We start from the raw sequence: 17,421 nt of genomic DNA on the forward strand, positions 1-17,421 counted from the left end.
CCATGCTCTTCTGTGGCTCGTCCTCATGACAGAGCTGAGGTCCCAGAAGAATTTGGCGGGACAGCCCTGGGTGCATGACCCCGTAGGTGTGTGGCCAGGTGCCCTAAACACGTTGACTCTGCCTCTCCTTCCACACAGGAGATGCTGAAGGACGAGGTGCGGACGCTCACTTACCGGAACTCCATGTACCACAACAAACATGTGTTCAAGGACAAGGTGGTTCTGGACGTGGGGAGCGGTACCGGGATCCTCTCCATGTTTGCTGCCAAGGCCGGGGCCAAGAAGGTGTTTGGGGTGAGCATGGCCTCTGCGGGGACACTGGCCCTTCCTGGTCCTTCTGGCCCTTCCCAGTTCCCGTCCTTGCTGGGGTCACACACACCCTCCAGGAGGCAGTCAGGCATGGCTCTCGGGAGACAGGCAAGCTCCTTAGCTCCTTGTCACCTGGGCATTGCTCCTGGCCTTGCCCTGGAGCTGCTGACATGTATAGAGGACTTTTGACTTTTCTGAAACCATTTTGGGCTCAGCATTGCCTTGGAGTCCTTAGTCCTATGTGGGCTTTAGAGGCAGGGCAGGGTGGCTACACCTGTGAGCTCTGGTTGGAATCTCCGCTCTTCCGCTCCCAATAGGTATGACCTGGACTATTCACCTCTCTTCTGTACCTCGGTTTCCCCACCTGTAAAGTAGGCATAACTACGGTACCTTGCCCACAGGGTGACTATGAGGAGGGGATGAGTTTAATATACAAATCAAGTGCTTAGCACAGTGCTTGGTGCAAGTCAAATGCCCAGGCTTCATTAGTAGACTTGGGAGGGGGCCCTCAGCGCTAACAAGACAGTCTCCTTCCTCTGTTCTTTAAAGGCTAGCTGATAAATTTCATCCTGCTCTTCTGGCTCCTGCAGCCTCTCCAGCTAGAGGTGGTGATGGGGGACCCACTGGGAGAGCTCCCGCAAAGCAGCTGGGCGCAGCCCCAGGATGGGGGCTGCGAGGGTCCAGAACTGGGGAGAAACTGAGAAAGCAGAGCTCTGAGCTGCTGGCTGACATAGTGGGTCTAGGGCTGGAAAACGGGAATTCATCTTAATCAAAATACAAGGCACACTGCAGTTAAACACACAGCGTGTGTACAGGACGGCCCAGTGCAGAGGCTGGCGGGAAGCTTTTGGTGGGGCTTCGTTAGCTGGATCATCCTGCAGCTTGTCTCAAGACCCTGCCCCCTGCCAGGCTCCTGGTTGACTAGAGCCCCCCAAATCCCCCTGCACCCCAAAACCCCCTGCCTGAACAACATCCCCCTCCATGCCTTCCTTAAAGAAACTGCCTGCAATTCAAGAGACAGGGGTTTGATCCCTGGGTTGGGAAGATACCCTGGAGAAGGAAATGGCAAACCACTCCAATATTCTTGCCTGGAGAATTCAATGGACAGAGGAGCCTGGCGGGCTATAGTCCATGGGGTTGCAAAGAGTCAGACACGACTGAGCGACTAACACTTTACATGCCTGACTTGAAAGATACCCGGGTCCTGGTTGGAAGGGGTCTCAGGGCGGTCTCAAGGCCCCTCTGGTGTAGCCTTGACCAGCAGAGCCATGCTGTACTTGCTGAGGTCCATGTAGAGGATGCAGAGTCAGCCCGGCTGCACATGGTCAAGTCCTGCTGTCTCCACGGCACTGCCTCTCCCCACCTTCCAACCTTCCTTCCTTCATGAAGCCTCTTCCTCAAGATGGGGGCTTCTGGTCAAGGGACTGATTCCCTTCCAAGGTGCTCACAGAGCCTCACGGCTTGATGTACACCCCCTGTGCCTCCCTCTGTCCTCCCTTCAGGGGCTCTCTGAGGTCCCAGCTCAGCTCCAGAGTCAGACAGGAGCCCAGGGCAGAGCCAAGCAAGGCAGGGCAGCCATCATTCGCTTCCAAGTCAGGGGGCTTCAGCTGCAGGTTTGACAGCTGCCCCTCTGATTCTAGCACCCGGGAAACAGGTTTTCTACGGCCAGACTGGGGCTTGGTCTCCTGCTGTTCCCACAAGGTCTTACTCTCAGCTGAAAGTCAATGAATTTCTCAAGTATCTTAGCCCTTTGCTTAGGAGGGGCTTCCCCGGTGACTCAGATGGTAAAGAATCCACCTGCAATGCAGGAGACCGGGGTTTGATCCCCAGGTCAGGAAGATCCCCTGGAGGAGGAAATGGTAACCCACTCCAGTATCCTTGCCTAGGAAATTCCATGGACAGAGGAGCCTGGCAGGCCACAGTCTGTGGGGTCACAAAGAGTTAGATGTGACTGAGCAACTAACACTCCCCCACTTTGCTTAGGAGATTTGGAGAGCCTGGCAAGACTAAGGCTTGCAAGAGTAAGAAGAATCAATTCTTTCAAAGGTGGAGATTGCAGAAGGAGTTAGAGTTAACACAGGTCTGCCCATGGGGCGGGAAAGGGTCTCAAGATGTCCTGAGTCCCTTACCTGCCCTTTTCCGATGGTCCTTGTGGACGGTACCCGTTTAGCCAGGGAGGGTCAGGGAAGGAGAATGACAGCAGGGAGGCTCATCATCGCTCTGGCTTCCCACCTCATCTGCCTTCCCACCTCCTTCACCCCACCACCCCCAAGACAGTGGCCATGCCAGGGGAGTGAGACCTGGTCACTTCTACCAACTCAGAGGCCAAGCCCTCCACTGTGGGGAAAAGCAGCCAGTTTAGTGGGAGAGCCACTGCCCTGTGCTTCAGAAGGGTTGTGGGTTAGGCTTCCATCTGCCACAAAGTAGCTCGTGTGGCCTTGGGCAGGTCATCACACCCCCAGGCCTCAGCACCTCCGTCTGTTCTACTGGCCCTAAACTGTGTGCTGTGATTCTTCTAATGCCTGGCCCCTTTGCTCTGTATCCCCTCCAGATTGAATGCTCCAGTATTTCTGACTATTCAGAGAAGATCATTAAGGCCAACCACTTGGACAACAGTAAGACTCACCTCCGCCTGCTTTCCCGTGGAGGGAGGGGGCGAGGGGTTTGTACTTCCTTGTTCGGGTGGCAGAGACTGATGTAAGACCACTTGGCCTTGAAAAGGTGGAGGCCAGCCACTGCCTTATTAGCAGGACTGTGCCCACAGGGCTCAGTTTTTCCCAGTCCCTGCCAGGCCACCAAGGGCACGTCTGTCCCAGCTCAGCCTGCTCTGAGCCCAGCCTGAGGCTAAAACCTTCATTTCCAAGCCCTCTGCTTGGCCCCAGCTGTCCCTCCTCCTCTGGTTCCCTCTCAATGCCTCCAGCCCTACGTCCACTGATCAACATCCCAGCAGACCCCACGCTCTGTATTTGGAGTAACGTCATCTTCTCATGCCCACAGGCCCCGCTGCTGATGAACTATCTTGGCAAGTAGCTTGCCCCTGGGAGTGGGACCTTCTTATAGCTAGAGTCTGAGCACAAGAGGAGCTGTGTTTCCTTCCCTTCCTCTCCTCACTCCTTTCCCAGGCATTTGTGATCTCCTTGGCCCCTCCCTCTGGGACTCATCTTGAACATGCTCACCCTCATGAGGGCCCCTAATCAGGAATAACTCCTGTATCTCCCATCACTCAGTATTCTTGCCTGGAGAATCTCCGTGAACAAAGGAGCCTGGTGGGCTACAGTCCATGAAGTCGCAAAGAGTCAGACACGACTGGAGCGACTTAGTGTGCGTGCACACACTGGGTCAGTTTCCTGTGTGCGGTCACCACCTCCTGCTCTCCCACCTGCCATGCAGTGCTGGGTTCCTACCCCTGGCTTGTAAGGCCCCCTGAATGCGCCCCAATCTCTGGGCTCAGGCTTGGGTGGGCGGAGCTTGGCTGCTTCTGCTGACCATGCCCTTCCAAGGGTGACCCCTTGCTCATCACGTGGCCTCAGACCCTATCTGGCCTGTCTTCTGCTGGTGCCATCTTCTCAGCCCACCTCGTGGCTCCAGGAGAGAATCATTCCCTGCTCTGTATTTCGATGGCTCACATTTGATTCTGTGCTATGGAGGCAAAGACCTGGGAGGGACAAACAGCTGTCCCCAGGTGGATGGCCACCCCCATGGCCCATGCTTGTCCTCTTCACACAGGCCCGGGGGGATCTTTTCAAGGCAAAGCATGCTCTGCCTTGGCATGTATACTAGAAAGAGGACAGCTTGGCTTCCATGGAAATGCTTCTGAAACGTGGCAACAGCCAATTGTGTGGGTCTCGGGAGCGTAGGTGTAGAGACATAAATAACAACCCAGGACATAAAATACCTGCTACCCAGAATCAATCAATCTCCCTCCCTCTCCACCTCCGTACGGCTCCCCGGATGGGTTTGTTCCCAGGCAGATGCGCACCTCCACATGGCCACCTGCAGGCGTGAGTGTGGCCTTCACGTGGCTCCTGCCACCCGCGTGGCCCACACATGTGCTCAGATCAGGGTGTCATCTTGGACATCAGGGCTGACAGCCCCCACTTCCTCTCTTTGCCTGCCCAGGAGACCCATAGTTCTAGAAGACAAATGCTAATCCATTGACTTTTCAGAAAACTAAAGGGAATAGTTGGGCCCTCCTTTCTCTTCTTCTGCCCTGGAGCATCCGTGAAGGTCACGGATGCAGAAGCCTGAGCAGAGTGTGAGGCACAGAGAGGCAGCAGGAAGGGCTTCATCAGGTGGCTCCCCTTCTGAGCCCCGGCTCCTGGTGCAGGAGACGCCGCCACTCTCAACTCACAGGATTACGGAGGGATTAGAGACAATGCACGCGAAGGGCCTGTACAGCAAGCCTTAACTGTAGATCTTTCTGGCTTTACGTTCTGCACTTTGCTCATTCCTGGTCATGCATCCCAAGCCTTTTGTAGACGATGCTTGAATTCTCTGCCCTGTAGCATCCCTCCGTGCTTGAGGCCATCCAGTCCTGCAACGATTCCCCTAATGAGGGTCCCATCAGCAGCCACCTGGGGCTGTGATGGTTTGAAGAACTTCCTTCTGCTGGAGTCTGCCTCTCTGCAGCCTGACCACAATGCTCTGGGTCATCACTTTGGGACCACACAGAGTAAGGGGGCTCCCCTTCACCTGGCAGCCCTACTCCCACAGATACAGGGACACACCCCCAGTTCCTTCACCCGTGGCTTTGGTTTCAGCCCCCTTCTCCTCTGGCCATCCGCCAGCATCCCTCTCACCCTGGCAGAGGACGCTCTGGCTCCCTTAGCAGATGTGCTGACCTCAGGCCACACTGGTACTCAGCTGGCATCAGCCATGATCTGTAATCTACCCACATGTGGCTGCCTAGCAGCAACTCCTCACCTCTGTCCAGTCTGTGGATACTTTGAATCCAAACTGAGAATCCCACCTTATCTACATATCAAGCCTCTTGTTGTTAGGTTTGGTTCTTCCTTACGATCTACTGGGCTTCCTTTGTGGCTCAGCTGGTAAAGAATCTGCCTGCAATGCAGGTGACCTGGGTTCAATCCCTGGGTTGGGAAGATCCTTTGGAGAAGGGAAAGGCTACCCACTCCAGTATTCTGGCCTGGAGAATTCCATGGACTGTATAGGCCATGAGGTCACAAAGAGTCAGACACAACTGAGCGACTTTCACTTGGGCACTTTCATTATAATCTACTCGGAGTCCCCAGGCAGAGACTGGGGCTTCCCTGGTGGCTCAGTAGTAAAGAATCTGCTTGCCAATGCAGGAGACGCAAGAGGTATGGGTTCAGTCCCTGGGTAGCGAAGATCCCTTGGAGGAGGAAATGGCAACCCACTCCAGTATTCTTGCCTGGGAAATCCCATGGACAGGGTAGCTTGACAAGCTATAGTCCATGGGGTTGCAAAGAGTCCAACAGGACTGAGCACGCACTGAGGAGTCCCCAGAGCCTTGCTCTTTGGGGATCACTGTTCCCTGTGAGGCGTCATCTACATAGGGAGGAGCTGGGGTGGAGGCAGGTCTAATCCAGTTCAGCTCTGAGCCAGCACCTTTGAATACAGTCAGGGAACAGCTGTGAATTTGCAAAATAATTGGTCAGCTTCCACTCCAGAGAGGCCGTGGAGAAGATGCCTTGCCAGATCCTCACGTGGGGCCTGGCATGGTGGTTGAGAACTCTGGCAGGTTCACACTCAGTTCCAAAAGATCAGCTTGTGATCTTGGGCACCTGACCTTCTGCGCCTCCGTTTCCTGCTCTGGGAAATGGGAATGACAATGGGACAGACCACAGAGGGTTTCACAGAGCTACCATACTTTTAGTGAATTTGCAGAATGGATGCAGGGCATGTGGTGGCTTGAAATTGGCCTCAGTGGGAGTATTTATGTGGAGAAACAGGCAGATGCTGCAAGTCAGGGTATCCTTCCTGGAGAAGCCCCTGTTAAGTGTCTCCCAGCACAGCTCTGTGTAAAGCACAACAGTGTACACGTGCCGTTAGCAGCCAATACATGTTAGCTATTGTTATGATTATTTCATTCATTAACTTGACTAATAGGCTGGGCCAAAGAAGGGATGAGTTTAATCAGATATAATCGCTGTTAATGAACCTGTAGTGGCTCTTGGCAATGGCTGCTTCCCTCAGAGGCAGCGCATGAATAATCCCAGGACTGGGTTCGTGCACCCACCCCTGGGGGAAGGATGTCACCCACAGTCCGGGCCCCGGGCCAGATGCAGGGGAGCTGGGGAGAAGAGCACAGATGAGGTCTGTGCTCTCATGATGCTTACAGTCTCAGGGAGGGCACAGACTCAAAAGCAAGTGGACACACAGCATCCCAATAGAATCACAAATGGTGACGGCGCTCTGGAGGACAGGTTGGAGCAGTTGAGAAAGCTGGGATCCGCTTTGGATGGGGTGGCCGACCAGGCGTGTCTGACTCTGCTCATACCGTGGACAAGCGCTTCGCTCCCAGCCCTGCTGCCCGTGACATCACGGCTGAGCCAGAGCAGAGCAAGGGTGGGCGTGTCTACACCACAGGCAGCGGTGGGTGATCAGGTCGTGATCCTGTCCGTGTGCAGATGCAGGACAGGGGTCTCAAGTGGCTTTTACCAAGTTGAACCGCAGGCCTGGATTTTTCTTCAACTTTTGATTTGTATTAGTGTGTTTGTGCTCAGTTGTGTCTGACTCTTTGCGACCCCATGGACTGTCGCTCACCAGGCTCCTCAGTCCATGAATTCTCCAGGCAAGAATACTGGAGTCGGTTGCCATTTCCTTCTCCAGGGGATCTTCCTAGCTCAGGGATCGAACCCATGACTTCTGCATTGGCAGGCAGATTCTTTATGACTCTGCCATCTGGGAAGCCTTATTTTATATTGAGAGTGAAAGTGTTCGTCGCTCAGTTGTGTCTGACTCTGCAACCCCATGGACTGTAGCCCACCAGGCTCCTCTGTCCATGGGATTCTCCAGGCACGAATACTGGAGTGGATTGCCATTTCCTTCTCCAGGGGATTTTCCCAACCCAGGCATCGAACCTGGGTCTCCCGCATTTCAGGCACATTTTTTACCAACTGAGCCACCAGGGAATCAAATTGACAATGTTGTGATAGTTTCAGCAGAGCGACTCAGCTGTACATATACATTCTCCCCCAAATTCCCCTCCCATCCAGGCTCAGGCCTAGATTCTGGCACCCTCTTTTGACATCCTGGGGGAATTCCTGGTGGCAGAGTGGTAAAGAATCTGCCTGCCAATGCAGAAGATGCAGGTTCGATCCCTGAGCCAAGAAGATGCCCTCGAGAAGGAAATGGCAACCTGCTCCAGTATTCTTGCCTAGGGAATCCCAGGGACAGATTAGCCTGGCGGGCCACAGTCCAGGGGGTTGCAGAGTCTGAACACGACTGAACACACGCAGGTCACTGTTTAGTTTCCCCAGAAAAGCTCAGGCACCGGGTGGTCTTTCAGAGGATGATGAAGGATGAGTTTCCTTCTAGAGGAAAGGTTCTGGTGGAACCAGCCCACTGTCCATGGCACAGCAGCACCTAGGAGAGCTTTTGCTGGGATCTTTACAGCAATGAATGCAAAACGAGCCCCCAAATGAGGTGTACATCTGTCTTGAATGATCAAAAACTCAACTGAGAAGTTTCTTCTGCTGTAGAGGGAGGCACAGGTCTGGGAAGGGACTCAGGGGCAGAGGATGTTTACAGCAGGGGCTGCCTAAATCCTATCCACCTTACATCTCAGTCATCTGGTCACCAAGGAAACAATGTCAGTGTTTGCCTTCTCTAGAGCCCCGATTGCGAGCTTGCCCTTCACCTATCATTTCATTTCATCAGTACAGCCTCTCACCAAGTAGATGTCACTTCTCCTGATTGTTCTCTGGATAACTGGAGTTCAGTCAAGTAACTTGCGGAAAGTCGTACAGCTAATCATGAGAAGACCCAGCACTTTAAGCCAGTTTTCTTGAGTGCAAAGCCCATACTCTTGTCAAAACACCAAGTCCTCTCCTCTCCAACACTAGCCAGGCATCCTTGGGGCTGAGCCCGGGCTGTGGACAGATGAAGTGGCGGCAGTCTCTCAGCCCTCTGTGGGTTTGAGTTGTCATGGTAGCCTGACGTGGGGTGGGGGCCCTGGTAAGGGTATGGGCTCTGTTTCCATGGTGATCATTGAACCCCCTGTAAGCCTCACTTTCCTTAAAAATGAGAATAAGAATGCTGTGTCTGCTTCAAGGGCTTGTTGGGACATAGCGTCCATCCTGGGCTTAGCACAGCACGGGCCTGTAGTCGTCATTCAGTTGCTCAGTCATGTCTTTGCGACCCCATGGACTGCTGCATGCCACGTTTCCCTGTCCTTCACCATCTCCAGGAGCTTGATGAAACCCATGTCCATTGAGTCAGTGATGCCATCCAACCATCTCAACCTCTGTTGCCCCCTCCTCCTCCTTCCCTCAATCTTTCCCAGCACTGGGGTCTTTTCCAATGAGTTGCCTCTTCATATCAGGTGGCCAATGTATTGAAGCTTCAGCTTCAGCATCAGTCCTTCCAATGACTTTTCAGGGTTGATTTCCTTTAGGATGGACTGGTTGGATCTTAACTGCCCAATACACTTCAGAAGGAATCACACAAGGAGTCTTCAGTCCTTAGTATAAACTGGCATGGTGAAGGGAGAGAAGAATCAGAACCGCGCTGACCCCTGTAGATTGATCACGTCCTGATGCGGGGTGCTTCCCAGCCTGGGTCCCTGCGAAGTGTGGCCGTGGGGTTCTTATTTTGCAGTCATCACCATATTCAAGGGGAAGGTGGAGGAGGTGGAGCTGCCCGTGGAGAAGGTGGACATCATCATAAGCGAGTGGATGGGCTACTGCCTGTTCTACGAGTCGATGCTCGCCACCGTCATCTTCGCCAGGGACAAGTGGCTGGTGAGCCTGCTGCATGCTGTCCCCTGGTTGCCCTGCCGGCTGCCTGGCTGTTCAGCCCCCGCCTGTAGCCGAGGGAGACTATGAGGACTTCAGAGAGGACCTGGGCTACAGGGTCACTGCTCCCAAACCCCTCTCTTTAAACTAGATCTGCTTCTGGGGGACAGAATGAGCATTCGTAGGTCTAACCTTGGCCTCTTTTGCTATAATAGAGACCCATTGTTTGCTGTCCAAAGTCTATGCTGGTCAACAAGTACTAAGGGTTTGCACGGCTGCCGGTAAGCCAGTGTGCTTTTGACCTTAGCTTCTCCAGACTGAGAAGTCAAAACATCTTCCACCACCCTCACTGGACACATCTCTGCCCGTCCACATTTATCCTATGGACCCCACCTCGGCCCCTTGGGTTTTTCCTGGTACCAAAATCGACACTAAGCCTCCCCACCCAGCCCTCTCCCCGGCCGAGGTGACAGTCTGCTGCATGAGGAATGCTGGCGAGGGGGTGCCTGTCTGGTGACTCTATGTGCAGTTCAAAAATGTATGTCTTTGTCAGGTGAATAGATTACGAGACCCATTTCCCCACAATTCATCAACAGAAACCTGGAGGGCTTATGTTTCCAGACCGGGCGGCTTTGTACGTGGTAGCAATTGAGGACAGACAGTACAAGGACTTCAAAATCCACTGTAAGTCACCCTTTCATTCTCTGCTGGGCTTTTAGGGGGGCTTTGGGGGGCGGGAAGCACTTCAGAGGGCTGGGCGTGAGTGGTCAGTCTCGCGGACACAGCTGCTGTGCCTCTGAGGAGTTTATACCTGTGACCTTTTCCGGATTCTTCTCTCTGGATGTTTTCCTCTGGTCCCAAGGGTGGGGGTTCTACAGAGAGGAAATAAGAATGTGGCTGGTGGGAGGTAAAGCGGGGAGAGAATGAATGCAGTGTGGATGGAAAGTGAATGAAGCGGCATAAGCCGAGGTTTTTTCGCAGAGCCGGCAGGTGGCTGAAAGCTACTAAAGGTCATTTCTCCCTAACATCCACATAAGGACAGGGAGGGTCTCCAGCCAGGCCAGTCGTTTGAACTCTGCCTTTGTATGCCTGAAATCTGTTAGCATAACATTGGTTCTCCTTCATATAAGTAAGATACAGAGGGAGATGGAGGCTGAGCATGGGGGTGGGGGAGCACTGGGGTGGGAGTGGGGGCTCATCCGAATCTGTGCTCTTTGTGCTTAATCAGTTGAAAAGGTGCTCTCTTAGAAAAAACATCCCCCACCCCCGCACAACTCTCCAACATTTTATCTGATCCCCAAAGAGTTGTTTGATTCTATTTCATTTAAAGAGTGACCGTTCTCAAGGGATAAAAGCCTGGTCCTCCATGTGTTTAAACGAATTATGCTTCCATAAGGTTTAGAAGGACAGGGAAGCCTGGCATGCTGCAGTCCAAGTGGTCACAAAGAGTCAGACATGACTTAGCATCTGAACACACACACAAGGTTTAGAGACAGACTTGTGTCCTTAGCCAGAACTAATTAAAGCGACAAAGTGCAAAGACCACCTCCCCCACTCCACACACACAAGTGAGTATGCACACGATCCAGCCCTCCCCTCCACCCCACCCCCGCACACATACAAGTGAGCACACACATGATCCAACCCCAAGCATGAGCAGAAATTCCAACACAGTCTAACAGTCTCCGCAGATTTGGGTTCCTGCCAGCGCAGTGCTAAACACCCCTCGTCTAGACTCCCTATGACAGAGGGGTTCCCAGATGGAACAGACTGGCTTCCGGCCCCCAGAGGCTAGGACTCCAGAGTCCAACAAAGTCTGGTCGTTGTCTGTGCTGCTGGGCTGTGCCACGGAGTATGTGCGTCCACCTGCGTCCGCACCTTTCTGGAAATATAAACTCAGAGCATGTTCAGAGCCAGGTCAGGACAAGACAGAAATGGGACATTTGTCTGAGCCCTCCCGCCCATCTGGCGTCATTTCTAACGTTCAATGAGCAATGAGAGGTAGGAGGTTAGATGATGAAGCTTTGAAGGTGGCCAGCTCTGGCTTTGCATCCTCTGGGTGACCGTGAACGAGTCACCTAACATCTCCGAGCCTCGGTCTGAGATAAAACTCCCCCAGCCTATAGACTTGTCAGGAGGATGAAGTGAGACGATGTATATAAGGGGCGTGACAGTTGTTGATGCTGCACGTGGCAGCCTGGATCTGGTCCCCAATTGTGTCATTAAGCTCCTTCCTGCCTGTGGCCGTGGCCCTGAGCCTGACTGCCGAGCTCGCTGGCCTCCAGAGGCTCAGAATCTAGGCCAGATGCGCTCTCGTGATAGGTTTCAGAAACGGCTCAACGGCAAATGTTGATCAAATGCATGAATAAATAGGACATATTTTGCCCTGGAGCTGTGTGGTTATGCTGCCTTTGGAGTTCTTGCTGTAACTGTATAAATTGTGTTTGGAGGAGAATCTACAGGCATATTCTTTGTTCTCATGTGCTCTAAACTGATTGAACTCCAACCCTCGGCTCAGCGCTTTAAGGAACTTCCTCGTAGTTTAAACGCAAACAGATCTCACCCTCCTCCTTGTCTGGATCCTGTTCGGGACCTTGACCTCACCCACCTTGCCATGAGGACTGGATCAGCCCTGACAGGCCCTGGGGCACTGGCTCCTACTCAGGTGCCAGCCCAGGACCGGAGACCACGGGATTGCGTCTCCTCCTGCTTATTGCAATTTTCATACCATCTGAAAAAGAAAAAAAAACAAAAACAAAAACTGAAAGGTAGCCCCATTTTTTTTCTTGTGGAATCTCTCCAGTCTGTCAACAGCATTCCCCGCAAACTCAAAATCAAATGCACCTTTACATTTTATCTAACATAGTTTCCAAGTTTTCTATTTAAACATGTCTTTTAAAAAATGACCTGTTTCTGTTTTTAGGAAAGGAAGCAAGCGCATTTAGAAATGTGTTTTAAATAAACAGAGATTTTGGTTACTCAGAGTTCTAAATCCAAAGTGAAAGCATAAAGGTTGCTGGTTGCTAAGGGAACAATTGTAAGCAAATTTCTGATGGCTCAAGAACCGGCTAAAAAAGAAAAATCTTAAATAGGGCAGGAGAAAGAGTTGTGCCCAAATCCCTTTCAGAAAGAAAATTGTTAGGAAAACAGTCTGTCCCCTCCCCGCTCCCTCCTTGCCCTTCTCCTCCCCTCTTTTCTCCACCACACGCAACACGGAAACACAAGCATGAGTGGACTCAGCAATTGCCCTCAGTTTGCTCACACACACACACAGATCATTGGCGTGTACCAGGCTCACGACGCACAGTTTGTTGAGTGAATGAACGAGAAAATGAATGAAGGAATAGAAGTAAACCAGCAAAGGAATGGACAAAGTGATGGTGGTGAGAGCGGCAGCGGCGGTGCTGTTGACTTAAAACAAAGGCAAAATGTGCGAGCTATGAGTCAAGGTTCATTTGGGCCAGCATGAGGGCTGCAGCCTGGGAGACACACCTCTGGCGACTCTGAGAAACTGCTCCAAAGACGTCGGGGCAAGAACAGTATGTATGTGATTTTGGTAAAGGGGAAGTACATGTGGTCAGGCACGTTTATTTTTTTAGAAAGTTTCTGCTGGTCTTGTGAAGCTTCTGCTAGTCACGAGAAACGGTCGTCACAATGAAGGACGTTAGTGTTTTGCTACATATAAGGAGGTACTAGAATTGGGCTCATAAAATCAACTCCTGAGAACATCTGAAGACCTGTCCTGCCAGCTTTCTGGAGCACAGAGTGCCTCGTTTCTGCTCTCCACCCTGGACTTCTTCAGGGGGTGTTGGAGGGCAGCCGCTGCAGCAACACATGATTTAATTCTTGTAGAGGTAGATGGCAAGCACCCATGGCAAGTGCCAATATGTGGTTGACAGTGATTTAGTTGCTAAGTCATGTTCGACTCTTGTGACCCCATGGACTGTAGCCCACCAGGCTCCTCTGTCCATGGGATTTCCCAGCAAGAATACTGGAGTGGGTTGCCATTTCCTCCTCCAGGGGGTCTTCCCGACTCAGGGATTGAACCAGGGTCTCCTGCATTGCAGGAAGATTCTTTACCAGTGATCCAGTGAGGGTTCCCAGACAGAGATGCAATCATTAATTTTTTTTTTACTCTGAAGATTTCTAGAATCTCAAAATTGGGAGGAAATTGGGTAGATACTCCATGTGATTTTCTTACCCAGTAGTTGACTCTAAAACATGCTGAGGGTCAGAGGATGGGCACTGGCTTCCTGGCTGATGAGAAGATGACAAGGGACCTCTTGCATAGAGATGGTGGTGCCTGTAGCTGGAGGCTTGGCAGGCAGGACCTCTTGGAGGGTTCAGGTGCTCTCCATGAGTTTCTCCACCACCCTGACATCCAGAGCTCTATTGCCTGGCTCTAGCCTATTTTACACAAGGAGTTGACTTTGATCTGAGAGCCTAAAATGTATTAAACTATTATACACACCTTCCTTTCTATCTGGAGGAAGTTGTCAGTGGCTCCTGGTGCCACCTGCTCAGTTTTTCCCCGAGGCACCCCCACTAGTTCTAGCAGAGAAACTCAAATTACCGGGGCCAGGACAGGGAGGGGGGATGTAGCTACAGATCTCTCCACTGAGCTTGTTTTCCAGTACTTCATATTCCTGTCTTTGTTTTCAGGTTATTATTTCCTCTAATATATATGCATTCTGTGCATAAGCTCATTGGAAGAATTCTACATCTTTGATATTGTGATCTTTTTCATTTCCATCTCACTGATAAAATTCTGCATCTGTTCATGCATGTTTTTTCTGCATTAGATTCTTTAAAATATTTATTAAAGTATTTGAACCTCCTTGTTACATATTCCCAATACCTGAGCTCTGAGTCTGGTTCTATTGACTATTTTTCCTTTTGGTAATGGGTCATATTTTTCTTCCTTTTCCATGTGTCTTGTAATTTTTGATTAATGCTGGACATTGTGAGTAGTGCTGGACAGTAGAGACAGATGAATAATTTATGCCCAGAGAAGAGCATGCCTCTTCCTCTACCAGTCCATTCAAGTGGGGATTCTAGTCCACCTAGTCTGGTCTAGCTGGTAGGTCTGGACTTGATTGCTGTTTTAGTTACATTCAGAACACCATGGTGTGGTCCTTTTCAAGAGTTTGTTTCAATCCATAAACTAAATTTCACAGGTCTTTTGTTATTATTTTTGAATCCCTAGAAAGTTAGCTAACCCTTTCCTGGTGGTTGATGACCCTCACTCCATATTCACTCATTTACTAGATAAGACAATTGCAACAAAAAATTAATATGCTTGATGTGCATCCTTGCCCATCCCTGCTGCATGCATGGTGGAGAAGCTAGTGGGAAATGCATGGTCAGTGGAAAGGAGAGGAAAAAACCTTAAGTCCTAGATAATCTCTCACTGAATAACTGGAGGTAGGGCCATCTGGCCGGGAAGATCAGACATGAATTAACCAGGTGTTGTGAAGCAGTGCAGGCATTGAATGTTTGGGAATAAATTCATTAAATTTAATTCATTCATTAAAAAAAACCCCCAACATTATTGGTGGACCTGTACTGTGCCAGATGCTCTGTTGCAGGTGCTGAGGATACAGAAGGAGAGGGGTTCCACAGGTGGGAGTGGTTGGAGATGTCCCAGTGGCCATTTGAAGCTTTAAGTCCATTTGAAAATTGGACTGCAAGGGACTTCATAGATCGTGGAGCCCAAGGATTACCAACTGGTTGGAACTGCCTATGTTGACTTGGAAATCTCATCTCCCTGGGGCCCAAATCTGGAGATTCTGATTCAGTGGGTCTGGTTATGGTCCAGGAATCTGTATTTTAAGAAGTGTCCCAGATGATTCTGGAACACAGAACCAGTGGACCACACTCCTCACTTTACAAACAATTTGGAAAGAAGGGGGCCAAGCTGCCAGGGTCACGAGCTTGGTTGATGGCAAAGCCAGAGCTCAACCACATAACTACAGTAACCATCACATCTCAAGGGCCTTCTCTGCACCAGACCTGCTGTGAACCTTATATATATCATCACATTTGATCCCATAACAACCCTATAGAGCAACATCATCATCATCATCTCCATTTTTAAAAACTTGTTATTTTATATTGGAGCATAACAATGGGGCAATGCCTCCAGGTGCGCAGTAGGGGCACTCAGCCATACATATACATGTATCCATTTCCCCCAAACCCCCTTCCCATCCAGGCCGCCGCATATCATTGACCAGTGTTCCCTGTGCTGTACTGGTGATCCATTTTAAATATAGCAATGCACTCATTGGAAAAGACTCTGATACTGGGAGGGATTGGGGGCAGGAAGAGAAGGGGACGACAGAGGATGAGATGGCTGGATGGCATCACTGACTCGATGGACGTGAGTCTGAGTGAACTCCGGGAGTTGGTGATGGACAGGGAGACCTGGCGTGCTGCGATTCATGGGGTCGCAAAGAGTCTGACATGACTGAGTGACCTGATCTGATCTGATCTAATCTGATATATGTCCATCCCCAAATCCCTTAATTATCCCTTCTCCCAATCCTCCCCCCGCACCACCGCATCCCCCTGTAACTGTAAGTTGATCGTCTCTATTTTAAAGAAGAAACCAGCTCTTTGAGAGGTTAAACTCTTGCCTAAAGTCGCACAGCAAATAAACAGAGCCAAGATTTGAAGCCCAAACCCAGGATTTTAACCATTTCACATGGACTCTCAGATACTTTCACAGAGCCTTAACTTACAGCAGGGCGGAGGAGCAGATGTGTAGCGGTAGGTGTCTTGAGAAAGGGTTTTAAAAAAAGTGTGTGTGGGTGTGCATGTTTTACCTGGGTGAGCATGGACAGCTCTTTCCAGATTCTAGCAGGGGATCTTCTCTGGAGCTGTTGCCACACTTCCCCAAACGTTGAGTATTAGTTGCTCAATTGTGTCTGACTCTTTGTAACCCATCAACTCTAGCCCACCAGGGTCCTCTGTCCATGGGATTCTCCAGGCAAGAATACTGGAGTGGGTTGCCATTCCCTTCTCTGGGGGATCTTCCTGACCCAGAATCGAACCCAGATCTCTCACATTTCGGGCAGATTCTTTACTATCTGAGCCTACAGGGAAGCCCCAAATGTAGATAGGTTCAGTTGGGAGTTTGGCTCCAGCCTCGGGTATAGAATGGGAGCTGACTGGCATCTAATCCTCAAGCCAAAATTGCACAAGTGCTTGCCCTCTGGGAGATGATTATTTCCTCAGCCTCTTCTCTCCAAGGAAAGTCTTTGTGTGCCCTTGAAAAAATCCTGAGTAAAAGGAACACAGCATTCCCTGGTCGTTCACGCCTCCCTCATTTCACCCCCATCTCCTAAAGACACAGAGGGACATAAATTTCCTATGGTTCCATTTGTTTGGTGAACATTTAAAAATAGTTTAATCCTGTAAGATTTAAGAGAAAAGCAAGTCTGGTTCAATGTATTTCTAAACTCCTCTGAGTAGACGAACAAGTGAGATTCAGCCACCCAGTAACTAGACTCCGCTAAGGGATCCTCAACCTCCAGATCTAATGCTGATGATCTGAGGTGAGGCTCACGTAAAATAGCAAAAATGAAGCACCCAACACATGTAATGCACTTGAATCGTCCTGAAACCACCTCCCCCAACCTTGTCCAAGGAAAGATTGTCTTACATGAAACCGGTGAAAGTGAGAGTCACTCAGTCACGTCTGATTCTTTGCAATCTCATGGACTACACAGTTCATGGTATTCTCCAGGCCAGAATACTGGAGTGGGTAGCCGTTCCCTTCTCCAGGGGATCTTCCCAACCCAGGGATCGAACCCAGGTCTCCCACACTGCAGGTGTATTCTTTACCAGCTGAGCTACTAAACTGGTCCCCGGTGCCAAAAAGATTGGGGACAGCTCTGCAGTGTGGGGCAAGCAAATGGCATTCCTGCTTGCTTTCATGACTGTGTTGGTGCAGCTGAAGGGTTAGGACACAGGGTTTGCACCCCAGCGCCACGGTTTCCCTGCTGTGGGATACCAGCCCAGTATCCCACATGCATGTAAGCCGAGCGCCAGCTGCTGCCAGCCCCATTTTCTCATCTGCTGTATCGAGGTATCCTCATGCAGTTGCTGGGGAGAGTCAGTGATGGGTCCGGCCAGGGCTGGGTGATCAATCAGTGGTACCAGTGATGAT

At 50.9% G+C, this 17,421-nt stretch overlaps 1 protein-coding gene across 3 annotated transcripts in view; it reads left to right on the top strand.

The window, feature by feature from the left end:
- Positions 1-17,421, top strand: part of PRMT8 (protein arginine methyltransferase 8) — a 70,340-nt gene that overhangs the window by 37,391 nt on the left and 15,528 nt on the right. For all 3 annotated transcript variants that reach the window (XM_025283042.3, XM_006069016.4, XM_025283043.3), the window contains exons 3-6: positions 139-294; positions 2,861-2,924; positions 9,112-9,254; positions 9,845-9,932. In XM_025283042.3, the coding sequence (XP_025138827.2) occupies positions 139-294; positions 2,861-2,924; positions 9,112-9,254; positions 9,845-9,932 (451 nt within the window). The remainder of the gene's footprint in view (positions 1-138; positions 295-2,860; positions 2,925-9,111; positions 9,255-9,844; positions 9,933-17,421) is intronic.

Source organism: Bubalus bubalis, chromosome 4 (assembly GCF_019923935.1).
Source record: "Bubalus bubalis isolate 160015118507 breed Murrah chromosome 4, NDDB_SH_1, whole genome shotgun sequence".
NCBI classification, from domain to species: Eukaryota; Metazoa; Chordata; class Mammalia; order Artiodactyla; family Bovidae; genus Bubalus; species Bubalus bubalis.